Source organism: Cardiocondyla obscurior, linkage group LG08 (genome assembly GCF_019399895.1).
Source record: "Cardiocondyla obscurior isolate alpha-2009 linkage group LG08, Cobs3.1, whole genome shotgun sequence".
Lineage (NCBI taxonomy): Eukaryota > Metazoa > Arthropoda > Insecta > Hymenoptera > Formicidae > Cardiocondyla > Cardiocondyla obscurior.
This window is the reverse complement of record NC_091871.1, coordinates 1,621,657-1,645,909: the sequence shown is the minus strand read 5'-3', so window position 1 is coordinate 1,645,909 and position 24,253 is coordinate 1,621,657. Positions and strand designations below refer to the sequence as shown.

The 24,253-nt window shown below is 43.0% G+C and overlaps 3 protein-coding genes across 4 annotated transcripts in view; 1 reads left to right on the top strand and 2 right to left on the bottom strand.

Moving 5' to 3' along the window:
* The window catches only part of LOC139104946 (uncharacterized), a 50,002-nt gene that overhangs the window by 24,719 nt on the left and 1,030 nt on the right, over positions 1 to 24,253 (top strand). The window contains exons 2-6 of one of the 2 annotated variants that reach the window (XM_070660745.1): positions 2,473 to 2,693; positions 21,282 to 21,779; positions 22,048 to 22,292; positions 22,812 to 23,397; positions 23,687 to 23,910. In XM_070660745.1, coding sequence (XP_070516846.1) covers positions 21,282 to 21,779; positions 22,048 to 22,292; positions 22,812 to 23,397; positions 23,687 to 23,910 — 1,553 coding nt within the window. In that variant the 5' untranslated portion in view covers positions 2,473 to 2,693. Of the gene's footprint in view, positions 1 to 2,472; positions 2,694 to 21,281; positions 21,780 to 22,047; positions 22,293 to 22,811; positions 23,398 to 23,681; positions 23,911 to 24,253 lie in introns of both variants that reach the window. The other variant, XM_070660744.1, reaches the window with a different exon arrangement.
* On the bottom strand, positions 315 to 9,268 carry LOC139104942 (uncharacterized). Its single transcript, XM_070660738.1, has 4 exons — positions 8,570 to 9,268; positions 4,893 to 5,950; positions 3,022 to 4,701; positions 315 to 1,259 (listed from the first exon to the last, which is right to left on the bottom strand). The coding sequence occupies exons 1-4, from the start codon at positions 8,582 to 8,584 to the stop codon at positions 1,136 to 1,138; spliced, it is 2,877 nt and encodes a 958-aa protein (XP_070516839.1). The 5' UTR covers positions 8,585 to 9,268; the 3' UTR covers positions 315 to 1,135.
* LOC139104967 (uncharacterized) lies at positions 14,734 to 17,353 on the bottom strand. The gene is made up of 4 exons (XM_070660774.1): positions 15,865 to 17,353; positions 15,642 to 15,749; positions 15,373 to 15,555; positions 14,734 to 15,230 (listed from the first exon to the last, which is right to left on the bottom strand). The coding sequence occupies exons 1-4, from the start codon at positions 16,713 to 16,715 to the stop codon at positions 15,143 to 15,145; spliced, it is 1,230 nt and encodes a 409-aa protein (XP_070516875.1). The 5' UTR covers positions 16,716 to 17,353; the 3' UTR covers positions 14,734 to 15,142.

Sequence of the window (24,253 nt, the reverse complement as noted above, 5' to 3'; positions counted from 1 at the left end):
TTTACTTAATTTTATACTTCCGGTGGAATGTCGGTCGGAGTGCAAGCCCTTCGCTAATTTTTTCGACATAAGTTCTACCTTCGTTAGCGTTCATCGCAGTTCACCGAGCGGAAATTATCGTTTAACTGAATCGCTCCTCGTGATTATGTCAATCCGCCCGATTTCGCGCTTGCTCAGTGCGCGAAGGATTGAACCGCTACCATCACCGAGTACTTCGGTATACCCTTTCGGATGACAATCGATAGAAACGGTGGACAGTGTGCCAGCCGAATATCGCGAGCGCGGCATGTAACTCGAACTTGAAGGCAAGAACGTCGGGTCGTAGAAAATGTCGTTTATTTGTTACAAGGACAGAAATAAATATTCTCCTTCTAAATTAGTAATATATAACTTCTTACACTTCTATCGGTTCCCGATCCCCCGGCCGCGTTGAAATATATAAATTATATATATTTCGCGACGTAGTCTACGCTCGGACGGCATGCGGAGATCGGAAGTGAGACTCTTAAGTTCATACTTAATTGGCTAAGCTACAGATATGAGTAGATATTAAATAAAGTCGCCTCGATGGCAAGTATGTACAGTTTTGGTTCAGCGCTGACTTTACGTATTTGACAAAAGCGTGTTTAATTACAAAGAGTACTGTCGTTAATTAAAATGTTTTTTTTTTCTTCTTCTTTTTTTTCTGGAAGATTACGTCGACGACTTTAAATACACCTCAGTCACAATCACGCGAGTCGCAAATATTCGCTGATCAAAAAAGATTTCGTACACTACGCTAATTGGGAAAAAGCGTTAACCCTTTACTTATCGTATATCATTTGAGTAAACTAATTTTGCGAGACGTACAAAAACGATTTCGCCAAGGGAGTTCGTGAACTGCATATAATTATACCAGATTTTCTCTAGCATTGGTATTTTTGGTGACGAAATATTTCCCGTTTATAACTGATACGATTGTCTTTTATACATATAAAAAAATAGGAAAGAAAAGTAGTAAAATCAGAGCAGTTGCGCGCAACGAAACGCTAATTGTAAAAATAAGATATTGGGATTTTTTTTTTTTAAAGCAGAAATGGATTTAAAATGCTAAGTTGTATGGGGAAATGACGGAATTTTAAGACTATAGGCGTGTCTAAAGGAAGACGTTATTCGGCTTCGCCTGCGGGCACAAAAAGGTGGAACAGTCGTGTCTTCTGACGGCATTCATAACTTCCTCGAAATGGTTGGACACTTGTGCGGCTGCCCCCGGTTGGATTCTGCAAATAAATACGGGAGCGTGGATCAGTATAAGACAGCGCGCTGTTAGAAAGTCGAAGACACACTTCGACAAACGGCCGACGTCGCAGTTAATTACTAATTAGGCGTGCGCTAGATCGCGAATCTTTTAATTTTCTCGCCGTGTTTCCTATTAACGATCGCTCGCTCCAATTAACTCGCTTTCTTTAGGGGGCACCGGCTCGAGGTATGCAAATAAGTTGGTTCAGAAGCGGCTACACTTTTAGAGTAAATTAATAGCTAATTAATTCCTCCGAGTAAACTTTTACTATTTATTAATGTATTTTAATTTTAATTAAATATTTAGCATTTAATTAAGTGCACAAAAATAAAAAGTGGAGGATAAAGGTTTATTTTAAAGAGGAACGGGTTTCAAAATTTAGAGAGTAGAAAACTGATTAAAGAAGCTATATTGTCCTTCTTTCATTGGGCGCTGCAATTCTCGCTATTTTTAGAAATGCGGTTTGCTCCGCAAATTCCCGTCACGTATATGAGAACTGCTCGCTTGGGGATAGTGTGCATTACAACATAGTACATGATATAATGCCGATTTCCCATCCCGTGTATGAATCGCACACACTTGCGGCGAATCGAACTGAATAGTGACATGTATTTCGTACGCTGTCGCTATAAGAAAAACATTTGCCATTAACATTCGTAATGCTCGCGTGATATCATTGGAATTACTCACGATAAGTCTTTTTTTTGTTTCACTTCGAATTCACTTCAATGATTCCATGGGTAATCTATCTTGATGAAAAATTCCTCGAAGTCTTTCAAATTTTACGAATTATTTTTAATTATGAGAATTAAGAAAGATATGTGAAAGAATCTTAATTGTTTATATTTTTTTTTAATTAATTAACTTTATGTATAATATATTATACATATTATATTAATGACTTCAAAATTAAAAAAGAAAAATTTAATACGCGGTAAATTTTAAGCAAAAAAAAAAAAAAATTAATGATATTCCGTCTAATTACCGTGACAGTAATAAAACTGTATCAAAATATAACACAGTGCGGAACAAACTAGAAATATAGGTGAGCGCGACGTAGTAAGTAAATTATCGTATCGATTGCACGCGAGTTTTCTCTCTTTTTTTTTCTTTTCTTTTGTTTTTTTTTTATTTTCTTGATAATATAGTTTGAGTTTCTCTCTTATTCTTTCTATGTTTTTCTTCTATTACAGACTGCCGGCGCGATAAACAGACAAGACGCAGCGGGTGCATGCAGTGAAACTGTGCTAAGAGGTAAAAGTCGAATCAGTCAGTAGGACGTCGCTGGCGAAAGCTGGAAGAAAGTTATCTGCGGCTCGAGCTATAGTTCCGTTCGACTGTTATCGGTGCCTCGTTGGCGCTTCGAGTGCCTGATGATAGCCCAATCAATTGAATCGGCTTATACAATTTCGAGGTAAGAATTTCACGCGTTTAATAACGTTTAACAAAACTTCTTTCTGATGCAATAATAATTGTATTCCGTTACAGATTTGCAGTAATTTTTTACGAAATTATGTAATATTACAATTCGAAAGTAAAAGTAAGAAAGTTTGAGAAACAAGTTTTGAGCATTTTTTAAAGTAAAATTTATAATTTATTAACCATCTTATTAAAATTATTTTTTTAATATATTCTAATATCACGAAGTAGTATAAAGTATTGTTATTATATTACATTTTAAATCTTTCGAATTATATAATTACAAGTAAATTATTGATTGCATAAATTTAATAAATACTTACAGTCTCAGTAACGAGGCCATTTTTTTCTCCATGAACATTGAGGCGTCGGAACCTCTTTCAATCATTGTGTCGCAAAATATCCTCTTCGCGCAGGGCGTGTTCGCCCAGTCGCCTTCTATGTGAGCAATTTCCGACACTTCCGCGTTCTCCAGATTCTGTAACGTGTTTAAAAGCTCTTGGTCACTTTCGGCGCTTCGTTTTCGTCTTCCGCTTGTTTTCTTATCATTATCACTTGGTTCAGGTCTGCCCAGCACGTAGAAATCATTGGCTCCCTCATTTCTTTCTCGTTTCTTATCTTCGCCTATCGAAGTCGCACCCTGCGAACCGTCCACTTCTCCGATCACCTTCGCCGTGTTAGCCAGACCGTTCTGATTCAACAAGTCCACCTGAAGGCTTTCCGACGGGATCTTCAAGGCGTCCTTGACAATCAGAATAGCGTTCTCGTTCAAATGTTTTTCTTTATTTTTTTTCGGAAATAGAAACTCGGTTATGTCGACGCGATCCGAACCAGCGGGCAAGTCAATTTCCACGATCTCGCTAATAGAATCGGCCCCTTTTCTCTGAAAACGCTTGCCGCGCACTAGGTTACGCGCGTCGGCGTCCCTCGTGAAGACGTCCAGGTAATCGAGACTTCTTCTGCGTCTCTTGGTTTCCACATAATCCGCCTCATCCACCGCCTGCTTGCTTTCACGATTCTCGATCCTGTCGGCGTCCTGCTTGTCCTCTTCCAGAACCAGAAACACCCCGTCGCCCTCCACTGCATCCGCGACGTCGTTCCTCGCCTTGTCGTCCCGAGGAACGTTTTGCAGAACGTATAGAGTCCGCGGCGTCGCCTCGTTTGATCTTGGATCTTCGTTCTCAAACGTTTCCAAATACTTTCCGGCTTCCAGTGCACGCTTGTGCTCCAGATCGTCATCGTCCGCGCTCGATCGCTTCAACACGTCGACGTCTAGGTATCGACCGACCGCGACAGCTCCTATACCGAGTGCAGCGCCGGACGCGACGAGGCCTAGGGCCGGTATCAGGATACTCGTGCCTGACGTTATCGTATCGATCTTGTTCTGAGCTTCCTTGCCCTTGGACAGGCCGAGGTTTTGCGAGATTTTGTGCGTGGCCTCCACCAGTGGGTCGATCACCGGCCTAGTAAATTGCGAAACCCTCTCCACCCCAGTGGAAAATTGATTCTTTAGATTTTCGGAGATTTTCACCCAGAAGGGCGGCTCGTACGGCCGCTTCACGCCGTAGAAGTGCTGATTCGGATAGTAGTTCTTCATGGTATAAGTGTCCACGATGTTCTTGTTGTTCAGTACGTATTTCTTCTTGTGACGCTGCTCGGTAAACGAGTGCTGGCTCTCCGGGAAATTGTCCGGTCGGCGTTTCTCGTTCTTCAGGATCTTGGCCGGCTGTACGCCCAGTTCTGGATGAGCGTACTGAAGAACCGGCGCGCGGGCACCGGATTTCAGCACCACCGGCGCGATAGTTTGACCCTCGGGAATGTAACGCTGGGATATCGAGTAGCTAGCGGCGTTGTCCGGATGCAGCATCCTCTTGTGGACGCTCGCGCGATAGTGATCGCTGCGCGGCTCGTACACTTCGGCCTTCAGGGCCTCGTTCTTGTAATTTCTCGGGTCCCACTCGAAGTACACGTTACGGGCTTCTTCGTCGTAATTGCGACCGTATCTACAAAAATATTCAAAACGAAATTAGAAAATTGTTAGAGTTATTTAATTAAAAAAATTAACAATTTTAATTATTTAAATATTTATTTGAATCAAAGCTGAAGAAGGTGGTCTCGATCGATCACTAATATATAATAATATTAGAATTGAATTTTTTATCAATCCATTAACTGTTAAGTCTTCTTTCCTTACCTTCGATTAATGTCTTTAAAGAATTTCTCGAATTTCTGTTTCTCTGCTTTGTCACCAAAGGACTCGAAAGGAGGATCTGTGGTCAAGCTACTCTCATGAGTAATCAGCTTATTATTAATAACTCGGGCGTTTCTCCAGGTTTGCACTTTGTCGATCGGCTCGTCGGGCATTCTCGTGCCGTGAATCACCGGCGTACCATCGATGTCTATCGACATAGGCGATCTCTTCGGCGTGGCTTTCACGTTGATCTCCGAACGGATCGTCACTTCCGGAAGCGCGGTTTTGCTGTCTCGGTTTTTCGATAGGTTGGCGCCGATGTTCGTTCTCGTCGACGTTATATGAGGTACGTACATGTAGTGGAGTCCGTCGCTCGCAGATCTTTGATCGCTAAAGTCAAAATTTCTCTGAGCCCGGTCCTGAGAGTTTCTAGCGAACAGAACACCGCTGTCGATTCTATCCTCGCCCAGCCTGCCGTAATTTCTCTCCTCGGCGGTGTCTAAGTTTGTCCGCAACGGTTTCCAATTTCGATACTCCTCTTCTTCCTCCGACTGCTCTTGCTTCAAAGCCCTTCCCTCCGCGTCCAGCGGCGTCCAATTACCATAATCGACTGTGCTGAGAGGTCGACTTTTCTCAGCCATCGATTTTTTACTATCTCCATCCGGTTTTTCACTTTTCGCTTCCGGTGATCTGAAGAGCGTCGCTCTAATCTGTTCCACTTGGGCTTTTTCGAGTCTTCGAGCCTCGTCCTTTCTCTTCGTCTCGTTCTTCTCGTTGTAGATCGCCGATTCATTCTGTCCGCTTATCGAGAAATTTCGTTTATCTTCAGCGGCAAAGCTGGTTTCCTCTTGAACAGGCTTCGAATCATTAAGCGACGACTTGTCTCGTCGCTTGACGATCAGAGTAGCTAGGTTCCCCTCGCTCGTTCGCACTTTCAGCTCTTCCGTTTCGCCCGGAAGACTCCGAGAGACCTTCAGCATCGTTCTGGTGTAGGTTGGTTTGGGCAGCTCGCCGTGGCACGTGCCGAGTGCCATAGCCGCGAAAAGCAGAAGGGCGACGACCTAAAATAAAATAAAAAATGAAATGAAAATCGTTATGTAATTTCTGAAACTGTAAAATCACAATGTTTGATAATTTCGAGCGACACGTGATGACGCGATGCTCCATTCGAGATACTGCACTCTGTAATCCTCGCGTGTGCATCTGACATTGCGTACATGATTGCGCTGGGACGACGATTGAAGAGGAAACGGAGACCGACCGGAATGCGAAATGAGTTTGAAAAAGGTTTTCGAAAGTCGGCCTCACGCGTCCCTAGAAACCCGTGACTCGCCCGCGGCAAATAAATACGTCAGCGAGCGACATTCGAGCCGCGGTATACTCGAGTCGCATCTCCGAGATTTAAATTCCTCGTCCGACGCATCTCGATTTATTCGCTACGGACGCGTCGGGCCCCCGAGTCATCAAAGCGGCAGCTCGCGCCGGCGTATTCGGCGTCGAGAGAAATTTAATAACCCCAACGTCGAGATTGCCGGCATTCTTTCCCGGCATTAGAAAATAGCAATGTAGTAACCGAGGCGGCGGGTTACTTTCTATTATCAAACGCGGCGATTACCCCTGATTGGAATTACGCGCAGCTGACAATCGCGCGGTAAATTCGCAGCTGACTCATTGCATAAATTACAAAACCACGTCGCGCCGAAACCAGGATAATAACGGCGTGACGACGAAGAAATACGAGCGTACGGATCGTTAAATCGATAACAGGACTCGAGTCCCCCTCGAGGATCGATGGCTGCATCGGCAATTAATTAATTATTCAAAACGTGCGCAGTTAGTCGCGTTACTTTGGGTGCCTGTCATCGTTCAAAGCGCTGCCTTTAGAAATCACTCAAGGTATCCGTTAGCGAGAGAACATCTGAACATCCGGCCGCTGAAGTACGCGCACTTGAACGTTCGTCGAGAAGGGAGGGAGAAAAAAAAAAATACTTTCTAATCGCGCTCGCGCTCGCGCGCGCAAAAAGCGGATAAAATGAAATAAAATCGTGAAAGGTGGCTCTGGACCGTGCGCGCTCCATCGGCAAGTGAAATGGAACGACATGCTTTCCCCGTGCACGTTTTGCGTGAAACACGCGCGTGCGTTAACTCGCCTACGACTTGGGCGCGCGTATATGTCCGGCAAGCGGGCACATATCGCAAAACGATCCACTTTTTCCGGCCTGGTGACTTTCGATTGTCAACTATTGACACGAGATGCCGATACATTACTTGACAGACCCGTCTCCGGCGGTCACGCGCACTAATTTCGTCAGTAAATTGCACGTTAAATTTATTTCAGCCATTTCGCACGTACAGAAACGAGAATTTAATTGATTTGATTAGAAATTACGCTTTCACGAGCGCATAAAACATAAAAGTTCAATCATGGGGAAATTATATGTTTTGAACAAATCGGAACCTCACGCGGATGTGAACAGAAAATCGATCTACAATTATGTATCGTAGTAATAATAAAAGTATTTTAGATTATTTCTTCGGGGTTTATAAGATTGTTTTTAACTTGTTGGAGAAAGTCTAATTTTTTCTTTTTTTAATTTGAGTTTAATGCTCAAAATTTTCTACTTAGTTAATTATTATTTATCTTAATAAGGAGGCTCATATTTTTACGTAAAAAAAAATTTATTTGATCCACGTTAAAGCGACGTTGAAATATGCAACGTAACGTGATACGCGTGACACGCTGATGCGTGTCACTCGCGTTTACGCTCCAGAAAATTCGCAGGTCGACATTAATTGCACATTAATTAATCTTGGGCCTATGATTTTTTTTTTCTCCTGTCAATGACCATCGTGTTCGTTCGTCCGGAAACCCCCCGAGCTTTAATCTATCGGGTTCAGAGTGGCCAGATCGTGCTAATATAAAGAAAAAAATTTAGGGCTATCTGTAATGGATCTTTAGCGGCATAGGCTTTTTATTTTATTTGCGATATCTTATAATATATCAGGTTTTGATAGATTTACACCGCAAAAGGTTCCTTTAGGAAGCCCGATATGCAGAAAGCAGCCCAACCTTAATCGGATCTCGTCATGCATGCCGATCGATTAAACACGGGCGTCGTGAGATGGTCGAGATTAATCCGTCGGTATCGTTTACGGCTTGTTATCGCGCCGATCGTGAGTGAAGATAAGCCGCATATACGTATACGCGATCAGGTTGGAAGCGACGGCCCACCCGCACCTTTTGGGGATTAATAAATCTTACGGATTCCTATTAGCGTCCCGTTCGTGAAAGTTCAACAAGTGAAATCATATTTCGCAGGTACCGTATAAAATAAGTACGTCTCGCTTGTCGATGCAATGAAGAAGTGCTTATTCTGACCTTATTAAAAACAATTTTTCAACGTAGACAGCCTTTATTACGGAACACTGAATATTTTCTAATTAGAGATTTATTTTTTACAAAATTGATAACAAATATTCTACATTAAGGAATAAAATTTAAAAAAAACAGCACAGTGATTATGTGCCGTTCAATTATTTACACAAAACTTTCTACGAGAATCACGTTCTCTTAAATTCTCGATGCGACTTACGCATATTTTTAACTTCTTTAATATTTTTAACAATTAAAATGACAAAAATTGAAAAAAAAAAATAAAAATGAAGAGAGAGATATTTACCTGACATTTCCCCATCGTTGCTATGTTCCGAATTTCCCAGTCCGCGATAAGTAAAAAAATACTGGACGGCGCGGTGGAGGATGCACTAGGGCCCGCGAGGGGAAGACGAAGGTACGCTCTTCAGGATCGCATGATAATTCTTGCCGGTTGGGTCGTCGTGAATTAAGAAAACGCCGCGGCGCGATTCCTTGCTCCAGTTCCTCCAGACGAACGACAGACGAGAACGACGACGGGGATAAAAGGGGGGCACACTCCGGAGGCTCCCTGGCACCTGTTGACTCCCGGAATATCTTGGCGAGACTGACGGGCCCGCTCCTCGTGCGGCCCGATCGACGTATGAGCGAGACTTCTCTCCGACCTACTTCTCGCGCCCGCCGCCGTCTTCTTCCGCAGCGGCATCAGACGTCCGCGTTTAACCCTTCCGGAGAAAGGGGGGACGACTGGATCCTCGTATCGTTTAAGCACCTTATGCCGATATCCGACCGAAATCGCCTTCTTCACTTCCGGCGAAAACGAAATCGAAACTTTTAACCTTTTTTTTTTTTAACAGAAAAAAGCACGCGCAACTGCGTGAAGATATTTTTGCATTTTTGCGCGGGATTTAGATGCAAATGTTAAATGGAAGAGAAAACTACGCTATATTTATGTAACAAAAACCGTCTTCTTTCCAGACTTCTTCTTTTAACCGTCCGAGATATTCATTATGTATTTTTTTTTTTTTTCGTGTTCCAAGAATATAAGAAAGAAGACCTGTATTTAATTTCTAGTTTCTATGCAAATCAGAATTCTCAGACTAAATGTCAAAGATACTAACGAGCAAAAAGAAATATATTATACCGCGTAAACAACTTCTGCATAGCAATACTGTTTATACGAATTGCCTATATATAATGTATTATTAATCGGATGGAGGAAGGGACAAAAATAAAAAAGACGCAGTAATGCGGAAAAAAAAAACGCGCCGTCAATCGGGAAATGAAGATAAATCATGTCGGAATCGTCCGCGAGTTGAAGCGACTTCTTATTTACGTCGTGACGAGATTAATTCACGGCGGTAATACGTTATTTCCGTTCGTTCCAATTACAGGACCATTGCCGAGAAGAATTCGTATATTCGGAACGATAATTGGTACATCTTTATCTCCGGTTTCCTCTCCTCACGATACTTTCTCAATGCTCATATTTCGCGCTTTATTTCTCAACCTCGCGCCACTTTCATCTCACGTTTTCGTACAGTTCGAGTGGATCCCTGATGCGCACAGTGTCGTCAAACGAACACCACCGATCAGACCGCATAAATTTATTTCAACATCTGTCCAGCTTTATCTAAGTCAGTTCCGCCTTTCCGGTTCATCTCTTTTTTTTTTCTCACGCGGGTAAATTTTAATTATCCGGCGTGAATCTCTACTAACGAACGGAATTCCGGAGACGCTCGAAGCCTCGTGCTGCCGGTTCGGTTTTCAAGTTCACGAACCGGAAGAGACGATCTTCGCGAGAGGGACCGCCGGCGTGAGTTCAGAGACCTGCCAGTGAAAGTCGATCGGTTAAATGACGACAGCGACGATGCACACCTGTGTAACGTTCTATTCTGGCCGCGGGCCGCGAGTGTTCCCTTTCTGACGAAATCTCTTTGATCTCTCTTGCACCAAGCCCGGCTGTGATTTTATTCTACTCGCGGCGGACGTTTCGGAATGGCGCGTATAATCGAGATATAATAGCCAACAAAGAATTTTTTTTTTTTTTCTAAATTATCAGTCACTTTGCACACTCTGATATCATCTTACGCAACGCTTTAATCGGAGCAAATTAATTACATTTTATATCGAGTTTATAAAATAAACGACGCATTCATAAATATTTAAAATAATATTTATATTAATAATTTATTTTAATTTAATGCGTTATTAATATAATTATTATCCGTTAAAATTAATTGATATTAAATTAAATTAAATTGATATCCACGTATAATTTAAATTATAAGTTATTAATAAATTTAAATATCACCAAATTTAATGCTAACGTAATGTTAATTACAAAATCGGAAATCGGCGGATTTTCCAGGAGATTTGATTCTTCACGTTTCTCGCGGTCGTTTGTATACCGCCGCTTGAGTAATATGGATCAGTAGGTAAGTGTGGCCCATAGTAACGCATAAACGCGAGAGGAGAAAGAGAGAAATTGCAGTTCTCTTGAATGAGGCACGTGACTAATACAGCATATTATCGCAGTTCATATTCATCGCAGTCGATCAAATTACTCGTGCATTAAATCTTTCTTCGTCTCGTCCGTGGACATCGTGGAACTTTTTTTTTCTTTTTTTTTTTTTCCTTTCTTCGTTTTGCTCTAGAAATTATAATCCCATACGTGTGGCTTCGCGATTTACGTCGATATTGATCTCCGCAACAGTTTTTATAAGACATATTTAGACGAACAGGTGTCAAGGTGAATATATTCGTCGAAGGTGAAGATCAGATAAGACTTACACACTCATTCGCCGAGCAATTCTTGTCAAAATACAAACCGTTACGACGTGATTTATGTGTTTACCTGGGTCGCCATTGTTTTATCGTCTCGGCAAGTGGAAAGTTCATCTTAATATAAGCGAGGAGAAAAGTCCTGCTCGTGATACGCGCGGGCATCATGTAACGAGTTTCTCTTTTTTCAACTGCGAAGGGTCAACATCCGACTTTCGGAGGCTCTTTATGGAAATCTAATACAGGCATTTCAGAATACACGTCTGTCAGCTGATACCTTTTGAGAGGTAAAACGCTTCAGGTGGGCCGAAATTTCGTTTCGGCGTTCCGGCGACTTGTAAATTAAACGCACCCACTTTCGTTGCCTTTTGAGCGTTAATGACCATTGGTCGCGCTAATTAACTTTTTTTTTTTTTTTTCTTTCTTGAGATTTAATTTCACACTCTATAAGTCCTCGTCGCGGCTTTGTAAAGCTATTATCGATGCCTGCGGCAATGCGTAACGAGAAGATAATTTGGAATGCTTATATTTAATTCAATTATTTATTTATACATGTCGTGCGTGCAGTTTTTTTCTCCTCGCATCTGTAAACGTTTATATTAAAAAAAAAAAAAAAAAAAAAAAAAATCTACATTTGGATTTAAAATTATAGTAATGTTTTTAAAGATTCTGAATTTTAAATTGAACATTTATTCCGAAGGCGCTTGAGGTTGTCGAACATCTCTTTGATATTCCACCACTCGCGATCAGATCTTACAGCTCGTACAAATGTTTCCTTAACTTCTGCCTTGTTCTCGACTTTTGAGAAGCTCCCGCGTCCTCGTGCGCACCGCGCTCTGCCCGCAATCGGCGATATAATCGGCATTGCGAACACGTTGCACGTACAATGTACGTATCCTGCGCGTATCTCGCGATGCAATGGCCTTCGTAGCGTTTTCCAATATCGTCCGGCACGCTCGTTTTCCTTGACATACCTCGGAGATGAGCCCACACACGGGTGTCCCACGTCCGCTTACGTGTCGCGTGAAAAATTTTCAACTGCGCGTTATTACTAAATATACATACAAAAGAAAGCTGCTTTCGTAATTACTGCCACGTAATTATATTCACGTGTCAACATATAACAGCTCGAGGGACGGGAATTGCCGGCGACGATCTTACTGCATGATCATCCGCGGAAATAAGCTCGGCGTTTGCATACGTTTATTCGCGATATGCGCTTTCACGGTGCGAGCCCCATCACTTCCGGCGTGGTGAAACTTACCGATATTAACAGCATTCAGCCGTTTAGCTGTACATTTAACGTGCAACGAGGAAGGCGAGAACCGTTCGCAACAAACGGCAACGGCCAGAGCGCCGATCGCGATCGCTCAGTTTTCGGTGCAGTCGGTTGTACGGTTATTTAAATACTGAAAACCGCGGCATCATCAGCGGAAATCAAGTTTCAAACACGATTTTCTTTCTTTTAAATTTTAATTTAGTTCTCTCTGATTAATATCGAAAATTAAGGAGGAGGAGATACTAATCTTTCGCAGGATAAAATTAAACCCCGCTAAAAATAATAATGATTAATTACCGTTAAAAAAAAAAAAAAATTTAAGTTGATAAAAAATAAAAAATTAATTATTGTTGAAGAATAAAATGTCTTTTTACGCTCTCTTCCGGTGTTCTTGATTCCTTTCGGGAAACACGTTTACACGCGATATGAGTTAAGTATGACAGATCTTTTTCGCGCAACGCGACCGAGATCCCGACAATTTATTTCTCTCGCCGGCTATGCGATTTAATTGTTCGCGCGCGATCTCTCCACGGTGAAAGATGTGTCACCGCTTGTCGCGTTATCTTACGATCGTAAGCCACGAGAGACCGTAACGGGGTGAAAACGAGGGCGTTTTACGGATGCTCGTTGCGTGGGGTGCGATAAAATGACGCTACAAAGGTTTAGGTGTTTTGTTCTCCCCTTTGTTGCGAGATCCTCGGGAATCTCTTTGTAGCGTTCAAAGAATTTATTCGGAGGGGCTGTCATTCGATTTGAGACCCGGCCAGACGGGCCGGCTGGTTATCAACGCGGCTCGAGCCTTTCCTGCATTCCTGAAGTGAAAATGGAGAAGCTGACTCGCGACCCGAAATCCGTGTCCTATCCAGCATTCGTCTTGATCACACTTGTCTCGCTTAATTGCCAATTATCCTCTTATCGATACACGCCTGACATCATTCCGAACTTCTGCCGCGAAATAATTAATGTCTTATCGAAACTTTGTTTTCGGCCACGGCCATTTTTGGTCAGCAATCGACTTAGTTCAGTTTCGGTCAAAGTTAAAATAAAAAAAAAAAAATTAATAATTAAAAATACAAAAAAAGAAAAAGAAGTAATTTAAATCGATTTAAAATAATATATCCGCGTAGAATAATTTCTCGTTTACTTCGGATTGACGCTTTCGGTGCCGCTGTGGGCACCGTCATCTGTAATAAAGTAGTTCGAGCATCATTAATTAAATGACAGCACCTAAGTGACAGAAGTAATCGAATAATAGTGATGATTATGCACTTGACGGCTCCGGAAGCGTGATTAAAAAAAAAAATAAAAAAGAAAAAGGGAAAAAAAGGCATTTCAAATATGTACTGTTATGTAGATACCGTTCAAGAAACTGTAATACGTTCTACATGTTATATAATATTGCGCGATTAAACATTGCAATATGACTCTGTGTTGCGCGCGCCAGGCCTTTTACGGACAAAAACTGAATCTTGTATTGCATTTTTATTACATTCACGCCGTGAGCGACGAGACGTACGGATTCTGCCGATAGCTAAATATAGTCCGAAGTAATAATTTCAGCGTTCCATTTCTAACGTATTATTTGCTCGGATTTTTCGACCAATTTGGTGTCATTTCTTTCCCCAGTGAAAATGTCGGGAGAGATCGTCATTTATTGCGACTTTCTAGTTATTAGCATTATTTATCTTTACATCTAAGTCTCAAATTAACGTTCTGTTAAATTACAGCTCGCTTAAAATTGAGTGAAGGGAATAATTGTTTTATTCTCTTTTCCAAAGTTTTGCCGAAGGGAAAACTTCTTCGATCGATTTACTTCGGTTCGCGCCATTCCGTCCTTTATCGCACAGCGATTAATTAACGGTGAACAAATCTCTCGCTTTTGTTCCTATTTAAGTATAAAAAAAAAATCTACAATATTATGATAGAGAATCTGTCAAAGTGACGATTACAAGTACATTATTGGCGTAACGCAAATCGTACGTATAATACAGCTTCTTACGTAAATATCGCGCGTCAGTGAACATCAAAGGTATCAAATTATACGTTTCGAGGTGTTCGGTCTTGGCCGGCTCCTTAATTAAAAATTCCGCAGCTCGTGGCGCGCGATTATTGTCAACGGCGACTCGCGCGCGCTTGTGCGAGTGTGTCGAGATAATTGGCCGGCCGAAAGCCCCCGCTGCATCCGCAAATTCTTGGACCGTAGAGTAATCTAACCCACTTTTATATCCCGCGACTACTTTCACTTGCGAGGACGAGGATGCACGGGCGGAACGAATCTCCGAATAGCACATACTCGTTCAGGCCCACCTCTTCTTCCGCCGGCACTCCTCGCTTCTGCAGACGCTCGTTCGTACGCAAAAGCGAGACCGTCTAACGTCGCCATGTGGCAGAAATGACTGCGAGACTCGTTTTCACGTGTAGACTGCAGTGGGTGTTTATTAAGAATCGTCGTAAAGCTACTAGCGTGTTTTACATGTGACTTGAAGCTGAACAGCGCCGTGGATAAAGAAGAATTTCAGTTAGATTGTTACTTTCGAGGATAATTGGAAATTCTTAAATCGAGTCTACGAATATGATCTACTATAATCTACGTGATACGATTGCACGCTACAACGTTGATAGATCGCCAAAGTTATATTGCATATACTTAAAACGATAAATGTTGCAAGTGATTAGCGTTGATGTTTTACCGAAATCCTATACTGCCGCCGTTTCGCGCGTGAAACCGTGAAATTTGCATAACGCGCGAACATTAACGTCATAAATCAACGGGCGTGGAAGAAGAGATCGCACACCGATTCCCAGGCTTCCTAGACGTCAGCAGTTGACTGCCTTGCAATTTTTCTTCTTGACAGCGCTGAACACGTCGCGAAGGCCACTCCTTTTCGCGACGTCGTCCGAGGTTCTGCTCATATATAAAAAAAAAAGAAAAAATTTGCGCGTTATCTCCTTTGCAATTCTTACGACGTACGGAATAAAATAAAATATTTTTTTGCTACTGGCTGCATTAGTTCAAGGATTGAGAAGGGAAAAAAAAAATTGATTACCTGGTGGCCAAGTTCCATAAGACGTTTTGGAGGATGCTGGACCGCGGCTCACCGCCGGCCAGAATTAATTCGCAGACCGATCGATCCTCGCAGCCGATCGGTTGATCGTCGAGCGCGCGTCCTCGCTTATGCTCGAGCGGCAGATCGGCGAGACGAAACTTGGAGAGGACGATGTTCGGTTGGCTAACGGAATTTATTCTTGATTAGAGATAATAAATAAAGTAATATAAGCGGATGCGTGGGAGTTAGGCGAGAGAATAGAGGCTTACGTCGTCGTGTTGTCGATCCGTATGACGTTGGGCTTCAATGCCGCGAGCAGCAAACCAAGCGGCAGGAAGGTGCCAATCAGGTGAATGATTTTCTTCCAAGGAAAGGGTCTGTAAATGGCACGTTATGAATTTATTATAACGTTCCTTACGTTCTCTCTTTTCTTCTTTTCTTTTTTTTTTTTTTATTATTTTATCAACATAACTTGATAATATTTTATCTCACCTTCTCACGCGCGGGTAGGCCACGGTAGGCTGCGGGTCCTCCCCGTATTGCACATCGTGGTACTCATTGCCTGGTTGATAAAACGAATAGGGGAACTTCCGTTTTCTCGTGTACGTCGACTCGTGCTGTTGCACCATCACGACACCACTGCTGTCCGGCCTCGCCGCCACCTCGACCGCGGTCTCCTGCGACGTCGGATGATGATAAGCGTTCTGACTCTGATCGGTATAATAATGAACAACGTACGGCGACCGTGTGGCGTCGTAGTAAACCCCGGTGGTCGTCTTCCCGAATACATTTTGCGCTTCCGGGCTCTCCGGTACTTCGGCGTTTTGAAGGAGCGCCTGGTCGACAAGCACGTGGCTCACGGCGCCGTTTTCGAACTGCGATTCCGAGGTGTCCGCGACGTCGAAAGGGTAACGCGCGCTCGCCTGCGTCGCCCTATCGTCCTGAAATTTGATCCGACTTGACCGCGTCACCTCGTCCAACAAGCTGGAGATACCCTGCGACGCATCCTGAAGAATATTCTGAAAGCGTTCTTGCTGCGCGTCCAAGTGAACGTTGTTCTCGAATTTCACGTGCTGCACATTGTTGAAGGGACTTGTGCGCGCAACTGACTCCTCGATCTCGCCCAAATGCCGGCTGGGCTTGAAATCGTCGGTGTCATTTCCCGGATTCGATTCGGCGACCGGTTTTAATGACGAAGAGGATCGATCCGATATTGAGGGACTCTTTTCGACGATGACTTTCGCCTCGCGCGTCTCCTCGGACGCCTGGAGGGTCCTCGAGAGTGCGAGACCGGCGACAAAGAGAAAAAGGAAGCGGCACATTGAAATTTTATCCAACCACATATTTATCGTTCGATCAAGCAAGTAATCAGCGCGAACGATGCGTCTGTGGTGACGAGCGGAGAACAATTATTTCCATTGCGTGACGCTCGCGCACTAAGGCGATCCACAGGACGTGCTCCGACTTTAACCCATGAGGAGGTGAGGACAATTTACGGGCGTATTCGAAAAAGCGTGAACGTGGGAACGATTTCTTAATCGCCGCCACGCTCGTCGTCCGCACTCCAATTGTCGGTGACAAAGTGAGCGTTGCGACGTTTAGTTCGGGCAGCCCGATGCATCATGCCATAAATGCACAGCAAGTCAAAATCAGATACTTGAAAGCATTTTCACAGAAAACTGAAGTTTTAGTGACGATTAATTAAAGAGAAAGTTAAAAAAAAAAAAAAATAAAAGTCCGCCGACATGTCTTGCATTTGTAAATTAATTTTTCTAGGATAATGCATCTATTATTAATCAAAAGATAATAATTAATATTTAAAGTAATACAATTAAAAAAAAAAATTTAAAATAATAATTAATACGCGATCTTTTCACTCAACGGTGTAAACTTAACTAACTTATGAAGTATTAAATCAAGCGTAAAAAAAATTTGGACATTACCGTTTTTCTGGACGTTTATTTTGCACGATTTCGCGAAAGAAAACCACGGGGAAATTCCACGATGGAATAGAAATGAGCGAAGCATACCAGACTGCTAAATTGCATAAGTAAGATACGAGACGTTACTCGCTTCGACTGCGTTCGCGGAACATGATAATGAGCGGAAGGGGTGAAAAGACTTTCTAAGCCAAGTTTTATCGCCGAGCGGTGAGAGTCTGACCCTGTTTCGTGCCGAGGTCATTCCGATATGTTCTATATGCTCCGCGGTGGTTTTAGAGTTTTCATATTACACGGAAAAAGCAGTAACATGTGCTCGCACATCCTGCTACACGGCTTTTTTTGAACAGGTTTATTTCGTATAATTATATTAATATTATATCGATAAGCACTTTATATTAAATTATCGACCAAGTACTTTTTTTTAACGCGAATAATTTAAAAATAAACTTTTAATATAAGAACCAAAAATAAGAATGTTTAAAACATAACAGTAACAAAATCTCAATAATATATTATTATTATTTATTAATTTTTTAAATAATGTTTCTTAATAGAAATTTTTATATGTACAGGAAACACTGCGTATACGTCTTGAAGTATTTTTTATGAGCTTGACGTACAAATTACAAATACTTTCCTTAAAACTTTCTATCATTACACAGATCTCTGAGATGTGGACTAGATCTCACGTTGCCCTTTTCACCCCTTCCACCTCGTTTCGTGTCGTTACCGCGGCTTCCTCCTAATACGACCAGCGATGAAAGTAGACATGCAGCCGCGGACCGTTTTACCCTTCCCTCAACGTCGTAATAATCGTTTTTCGCGGTTAGGTGTCTAGGCTGGCCTAATTCCGATTTCGAGTACGCCTGTCGACCGCATCGCAACCGGAATTGTGGATAAACAAAAAAAATTTTTTACGTAAATTCTTGACCTGTCGAGTGACAAATTAGAAAACGAAGAGCACAACGTAAATAAAATGTACGATCGCATGACGCGCCACGCGTGAATCTGTCGATTTTGTTTGGGATAATGCGCGACGCGATGCACGCGCAGGAGGCGCGACGGAAATCGAGGGAAGAACTTGGCTGTTCGACCGACGAGAAAAGAAATCGTCCCGTTTCTGGGTCGGCAGCAAACGAAAAAAAAAAAATAGAAAAAAATAAAATCGCAGATCGGTGAAAATCTGGCGGAAGAATCGGAAGCTGCCTCGTAAAACGGAAACTGTTGAGGCGCGTTTCACTCGCGCGACTCGAGCGGGAATCCGCCGATCGGCGACGCGAGCCGGAGAAGGGTACGGCTGAAGGGAAAAAAAAAGGAAACGACGTGGAGGTTTCTGGGCCGCGAAAGCGCAAAAATCGGTAAACGGCCGATTCTACGATTCGTTCGCCGATCCGATTCCGTCCGCTGTGCGAGCCGAAGAAGGCCAAACACGACGATTTGCTAAGCATGAAAATCAACGGCGGCCTTCTTTGTCTTTTACGCCGGTATGTCCTTAATTGTGCGGTTATTCGGCCAAAAACGTCATTTCCCGTATAACTGGAGTACGCATTATCTCGCAGATACGTAATATATATATAATACTGATATGACATTCTACTACGAAGCGAGAGAATCGAAACTGCCAATTGATACAAATTTTATATATTTAAATTCTCTACTACATGTCATAATTATTTAATTACAAGCGGTATCAATATTCATCAGACTTACAAAATTTAAATAATTATTTAAATAAAACGAATTAATGAAATATCCCGGATATCAATTTTAAACATATTTTGATATGCTGCTAACAGTAAGAATTTCATCGCAATGCTACAAAAAAAAAAAAAAAGATGTGTACGTTCTCCTGAATAAATTTAGATCCCTTTATAAAACGGTCGCGTTTTACGCCACTAACATAAATGTCATCGGCTGAACAAAGTAAGACAACAGAATATAAGACGTCTCGAAAGGATCGAGATTCCTGATGTGGTTTCCATGCGCGATCTCTCTAACGCCGCCGAAACATCTTCGGCCGCGCCTAGAGGAGGCAGCAGCCAGAAGAGAGAGCAACTTCGCTGTCCCGCGTCGGAAACGCGAGGTCCTCCCCCCGCCGCGTAAACGGTGAAAGTAGCATTTTGACAAAAGGAAAAACCCGCGCGAAAATGACACCCGTCCGCCGGTCGAAGCCGCGAGCGACGACGAGCACGGCGGCATCGTCGTCACCCTCTTCATTGTCACGAGCGCCGTAATTAGCGCGTGACACGCGCGGTCTGGGTCTGTTTCTCGTTGTCTCGCCCGTCGCACGACTCTCGCCGGGGAACAATGCGAGCGCGGGCAGCATCGGGCACGGGAAAATATTCCGGGATCGGATTGATGTCCGATAAGTGTGCCTGATTAGAGATGCCGATAAGCGAGAAAAACGTATTGTAAATAACACGTCGAGGTGATTGTTACAACGCGCGAGCGGATGGATCTTAGATTCGCAGCCGGAGGTGTCAGTAATCTCAATGAGAGGAGGCAACATGATTTAAGGATTTCGTTTATAATCGAGACGAAAAAAAAAAAGGAATATCCGTAGCTGCAACGGTGCATTGAATACATGCCGGGACGTTTTAAGAGCTACGATATACGCGTTGAAAAAAAAATGTAAGTACGCGCGATCTTTTACGACCCCACAACGATCACGATCGTTAATTTATTAAAGCTAATAAAACGTGGGGTACATCAATACTCGAGCGTATCGCGTAAACAGAATTAGAAAGACGTTTCAGCCTCATTTGCGAAAACTTTCCATCTCCGTCGTTTTACTCTAGTCATCCAGCACTCGTTATTCGGGCAGAAATACGCGCGAGAGCAAAGCGTCCCGGGATAGATAAATCCGCGGGGTGGCCCCGCGTTTTAATCGGCCTACGAGGGGGGCCGTTGGAGAAGGCGAGCGACCCCGGGAACCGCTAGATCCAGCAGCGACAAAAATGCCGACACAGCTCGGGGAGGACGGGCTCGATCCGTCGATCCGTCGATCGCGGCCGGCGCGGTCGACCTCGCCTCCCATTGTTGTCCATTGTGTTCCAAGAACGATCGTTATCCCAGGTGGGAAGGAGAGAGAGTCCGCGGGCCGAGGAAAAGATGAGGAGAATGGGACGCCGGCGAGAAGGAGAGACAACGTGGCGCCCGTTCTCCAGGTTGACCAAGCCGGCGAGGTGAGAACGGCGGCTGCTCGCGGGCGAACGGAGGAGGATGCAAAATGGACCAAGCGCCGGAGAAAGGGGGGATCTGGATTAAAAGCAAACGAGGGCAACGTCTCGGCAACAGAGCCACCTCGGACCTTGAAGAGTCGAGGTCGCCGGCGTGCTCCACTTCCGCATTCGCTCCGTTCTTGTTGTTCCTGTTGCTGCTGCTGCTGCTTTTGTTGTTGCTGTTTATTGTTAACACTCATCCCGGCTGGCGAACGGTGCACGGCAGTTCCTAACGGATCCTCCGAGCGGCTGTACACGGGTCTCGCTGTTCATGTAACTGAAGGCGGCTCGGACGACTAACATTGGCACGGTCAGTGCGACGCAAATCGTGTCCGCGACTTGTTCGGTTTTCCACTTCGTTGGGTTGTAGTTACGTGGCAGAAGTCTGCAGAATCAGGTAGACAAGGTGCAAAATTACGGAACGATCGTCTAAGCCTGTTGACAGCCGTGATCTCGCCGAGCAGTAATACTCTAACTGTTCCTTTAAAACTCTAGCTCGACTAATGATTATTACGATTCCGGTTATTCATCAGTTTTTACAGCTGCCATTTTCCTGTTATACTTTACGCCTCTTAGGGAATAACGTTATTTTTTTATTTCTTTTTTTTTTAATTTATACCTTTTTTCTACGCGTTAAAAATTGTAAAAAAAGAAAATTATTGATCGCAATAATATTAGGTAACTAATAGCCAAAATTTTTCAAATAAAATCCTGAAAATTATACGGAATATTCTTCGTGTTTCAGATGACGACAAGGAGAGCGGTGTGCCTGCTCCTGACAGTCTTGACGCTGGAAGGCTCGATGGGCAGCACGAGGTACTTCGTGAAGATGCGGACGAACGCGTCCGATATGTTTCGAACGAAGGCGGAGAACTTGAGGATCCTCCAGGACCCGATCGCGGCCACGCCGAGTCCTCTGTACGACGGCACAGCGAATGGGCACCCGGTTGACGATGGCAGAATGACCAAGGAGATATCGGGCGACCAGTACAATCGCAGAAACTCCTTCGTTGAAACGACGACTTTCAATCCGGACGTGCTGAACAAGTTCCTCGAGGAGTACGCGAACAAAGTGAAGAGCACCACCGAAAGGAACTTCAAGTACCCCTTCAGAATCGTGAAACCACCCGCGGAACCCCTCGTCCTCGAGATCGACGGCGAGACCGCCGAAGCTACCACGACCGTCCACGAGGGAGAGGAAAAGCTCGATCAAATCTCAAACGCCACTTCGTCGGAGGACACGGTGAGAAATGTAGCATTTTAAATTGACCGTCAAACGTTATCTTGGCCGCTCTATTTCTTTACGCTTTTATCTCGAGGCCCAATTTCAAAAAAAATTTTTTAATTGACACGCCAAACATCAAGGAAGATTAATATAAAAAAAACAAAATTAATTAAATAAAAAAAAAGAGTTTGAAAAAATTCTAGCATTTGAAGATCGTAGTGGGTTACCGTAATCCAGTGTTTTAATTGGAAACGTGTTAATTAATTTCTTATTTCTACTGATTTAGTTAGGCGAAGCGTTAAACGACACCCTGAAGAGGAATAAATACTACGGCACGAATAATTACGACGACAGAAACGGCTGGGTGACGTTGGAGGCGATCCCGTGGTCTAAGAGCAAAATTTCTAAGTGGCAGGCTAATCCCAGTACGCAACGGCCTTGGCCAGAGATAACGCCGTGGGATAAGCCGGGCATGAAGCCGTGGACCAGCGACTATATCATCAGACCCACTTACGAAAACAACATACCGTGGTGAGCGCCGCGATCATTAATTTTCCTTTCATTAGCTCGTCTGCAATTTTTCGAAATCGGTTATTATGACGAGAGACGCTCGTTGGTAGCGGTAAATTGAAACTTTCTTTCGTGCAAGTCGCTTACGAGGTTCGGCGAATTTCATTTTACAATACTCTCTACTTATTAATGTTAATTCTGAAATGGAACAGTGACTTACAGTGATTTAACATACGATCAAAAGTCAGAATTTTTAAACTTTCTTTTTTTTTTCTTAAATGTTCTTAGCACGTTTTTTTTTTCCTTAATATTTGACGTATTAAACTAAAGATCTTCTAAAAATAATTGATTATTATTACTTTATTATTAGAAAATTTTAAGTTTTATTAAGCTTAATAATATATAAAGTTAAATTATTATTAGAAAATATTAAGAACATCTTGTAGAAATTAAGTTATTTCTATTTCTTTATTACACAAAAGATATTTCGCGACGAGGTATCGATTTAAACAAATACTAAAATAAACGAACACGTTTCAGGTACGATAAGCCGAAGCCCAGTTGGCCCGATAGCGGCGAGAAACCGTGGCAGAAACCAATTTCACGTCCTCCCTATCGGCCGGATGACGCGTCTAATCAGGCGCAGAAGTGGCCTCCCGAGAGGCCATCCTGGAACAAGTACGACTCCCATCGTCCCAGCAGCGATATTATTACAGATGACAGACCGGCTAATTTTCCCAGCACGTGGTCGAGGCCGCAGACCTCCTCGTATCAATTTATCGACAGGTATCCGGAGAAGGACCAATCGAGTGACGGAAGCAATTGGCACGATTATCCATCCCGATACGATCAAGATCGACCTAGACCTTCTCTGATCACCGAGAGGCCGAATTTCTCACATTATCAGTACGTGAACAATCACCCGCCGAGCCACCCGGCGAGCGGCGACGGCCAGTGGATCCTTCTGTCAACAAACCGGGGATACTCCAAGTCGAGGCAAAGATCAATCAAGATCGACGCGATCAATTCAGCAGATCCGTTCAAAAAAATCAACACGACTAGCCGCGGAAACGGGGACAGACAAGCCGAAGACCCGGCAGTAGCCGTGATGACATCAAAACGCCAGGTTAGGCTACGCAATCAAAGAGAGATGACCGAGAGTTGACTTTTTAGCTGAAACTCGTGGCCGACACTTATTTTGCAACTTGACGAATCTATCTCCGCTCGGCAATATAAATATTAATGGCTCGTTTCGCAAAGATATTACGAATATATTGCTCGATCGATTATCTTATTTAGTTTTAAATTCGATTAAAAATTAGGAATTTAATTGCAGTTAGAAAAGGTGATTTTTGCCGGGCATTAATTAATTAATATTGACGGCCGCTTTATGAAAGATCTTTTACCTAGGTCAGATTGACGGTGTTGCCTTCGATCAACGGCACGAACACGACGACATCCCACGGTGGCCTTTTGGAGGTCGAAAAGACGTTCAAGACCGTCGAGCAGAGCCGCAAAGAGTACGAGATGGAAAAGCTGTCGACCGTACCGAACGTCCTGAAGAAGAGACCAATAAGGCACACAAGCCTGAGCACGCAACCGTCGAACTCGGCGGCCGTTTTAGCAGCGGTCGGAGCAGGTACATCTGCAACAAATTAATTAAAAATTTACTTTAAAAAAAAAACATCACTTGTTTGGTTTTAATAGATTTATATTTCAAGTTATATAACGTGGAAAAAAAACATGCGCTAATTAATATAATAGTTATTAATATAAATAAATAAAATAATTAATTAGTTCAGCCAAAAAATAAAAAAATTATTAATATGTAAATAATATATTCATAAAAACGAACTTAACGCTATTTAAATTACTTTTCTATAATAAAATCATGTTAATAAATTGAGCAATTAAAAATATTTAATGCATCCTGAAAATTTAAACACGAAATATTAATATATTCGTTTAAATTAAATTTGTCG